Source organism: Trachemys scripta, chromosome 9, assembly GCF_013100865.1.
Source record: "Trachemys scripta elegans isolate TJP31775 chromosome 9, CAS_Tse_1.0, whole genome shotgun sequence".
NCBI lineage: Eukaryota > Metazoa > Chordata > Testudines > Emydidae > Trachemys > Trachemys scripta.
Genome location: NC_048306.1, coordinates 82,590,863 through 82,592,002, shown reverse-complemented (window position 1 = coordinate 82,592,002; position 1,140 = coordinate 82,590,863). Strand labels below are relative to the sequence as shown.

At 68.8% G+C, this 1,140-nt stretch overlaps 1 protein-coding gene across 1 annotated transcript; it reads right to left on the bottom strand.

Moving 5' to 3' along the window:
* Window positions 1–273: 273 nt before the first annotated feature.
* Window positions 274–900, bottom strand: C9H3orf80 (chromosome 9 C3orf80 homolog). The gene has a single exon (XM_034781928.1). The coding sequence runs from the start codon at window positions 898–900 to the stop codon at window positions 292–294; it is 609 nt and encodes a 202-aa protein (XP_034637819.1). The 3' UTR covers window positions 274–291.
* Between the last annotated feature and the right edge of the window lie 240 nt (window positions 901–1,140).

The window sequence follows — 1,140 nt, the reverse complement described above, 5'->3', positions numbered from 1 at the left end:
CGGCGGCTGCACCTTGCTTCCCTGAGCGAACCGAGCCCGCGTAAGAAGTTCAGGCGGCGGTGGGGAAAAGTCTCCGCTCCTGCCCCGCGCCCAGCAGCAGCCGGGCTGTTTGGCTTGCGAGGGAAAGGAAAGGTACAAAGCGGCTGCTCGCAGAAGGGACTGGAAGTCCTTGTTGCGATGCTGCAGGGGGTGTCTGTGCATCGGGGCAGCACTGGGCTAGTCTCTCCCCTCTGGGCACCTTGGGCTCCCTCTGTTCCCCCGCGGGGACCCGCAGCTCTCGGGGTGGGGGGCTCAGCTGCAGGGGGCTCTGTCTCCCGCCCTGTCTGGCTCTCTGCTTGCGGCCGTGGCCAGGCTGGACACGGGCAGGACGATCTCTTTGGGGCTCTGCTGCTGCACCCGCATGGACTCCTCGTAGGTGGGTAAATACTTCACCTCCTCGTAGCTGGGCAGCTGCAGGAAGACCGGGGAGCCCACCGGCAGCAGCGGCGGCTCCTGCTCGCCCGGGTAGCGGCTGCTGCTGGCGCTGCTGGTGTCCAGCAGCGAGTCCTGCGAGGTGGCAGCCGTCACGTTGAGCGGGGAGCCGGGTGAGTCCTGGCGCTGCGGCCGGTTGTAGCGGCGGGGGCTGGGGCAGATGATGCGCTGCAGAAAGTAGCCGATGGCGAAGAGCACCAGCAGGATGAGCAGCCCCGAGAGCTTGCGCACGAACCAGCCCACGTTGTCCAGGAAGGTGTGAAAGGGCAGCTTGCAGCACTTGATCTCCGTGTAGGTGACATTGCCGTAGTCACAGCAGCTCTCCCGCTCGCCGCAGGTCAGCTCCCCGCAGCTCCAGGTGCCCTGGCAGGGCTGCCAGAGCAGAGCAGCCCCCAGCACCAGCAGCCCCTCGGAGAGACACTGCAACATCCTCCCCCCCGGCTCGCTCGCTCCCACGCAGAGAGGGTGGCGCCCACTCACTTGGGGGGCCACCTGCCGCCTCCCATCGCCAGGGCCGGGCAGCAGCTGGCCAAGGAGCCCACCAGCCGCGGCGCCGCTGGCCTCGCCCAGGGGCCCAGCCCGCGCTGCTGCTCTGGGTGCTGGAGTGGTGTGCACGCCCCGCTGTCCTGCAGCAGAGCGGGGAGCAGAGCCGGCATGGTGCGCTGCGGA

What these genes read in the sequence shown, in the direction of transcription:
- C9H3orf80 (XM_034781928.1), bottom strand. Translation starts at nt 900, where the DNA reads ATGTTGCAGTGTCTCTCCGAGGGGCTGCTGGTGCTGGGGGCTGCTCTG.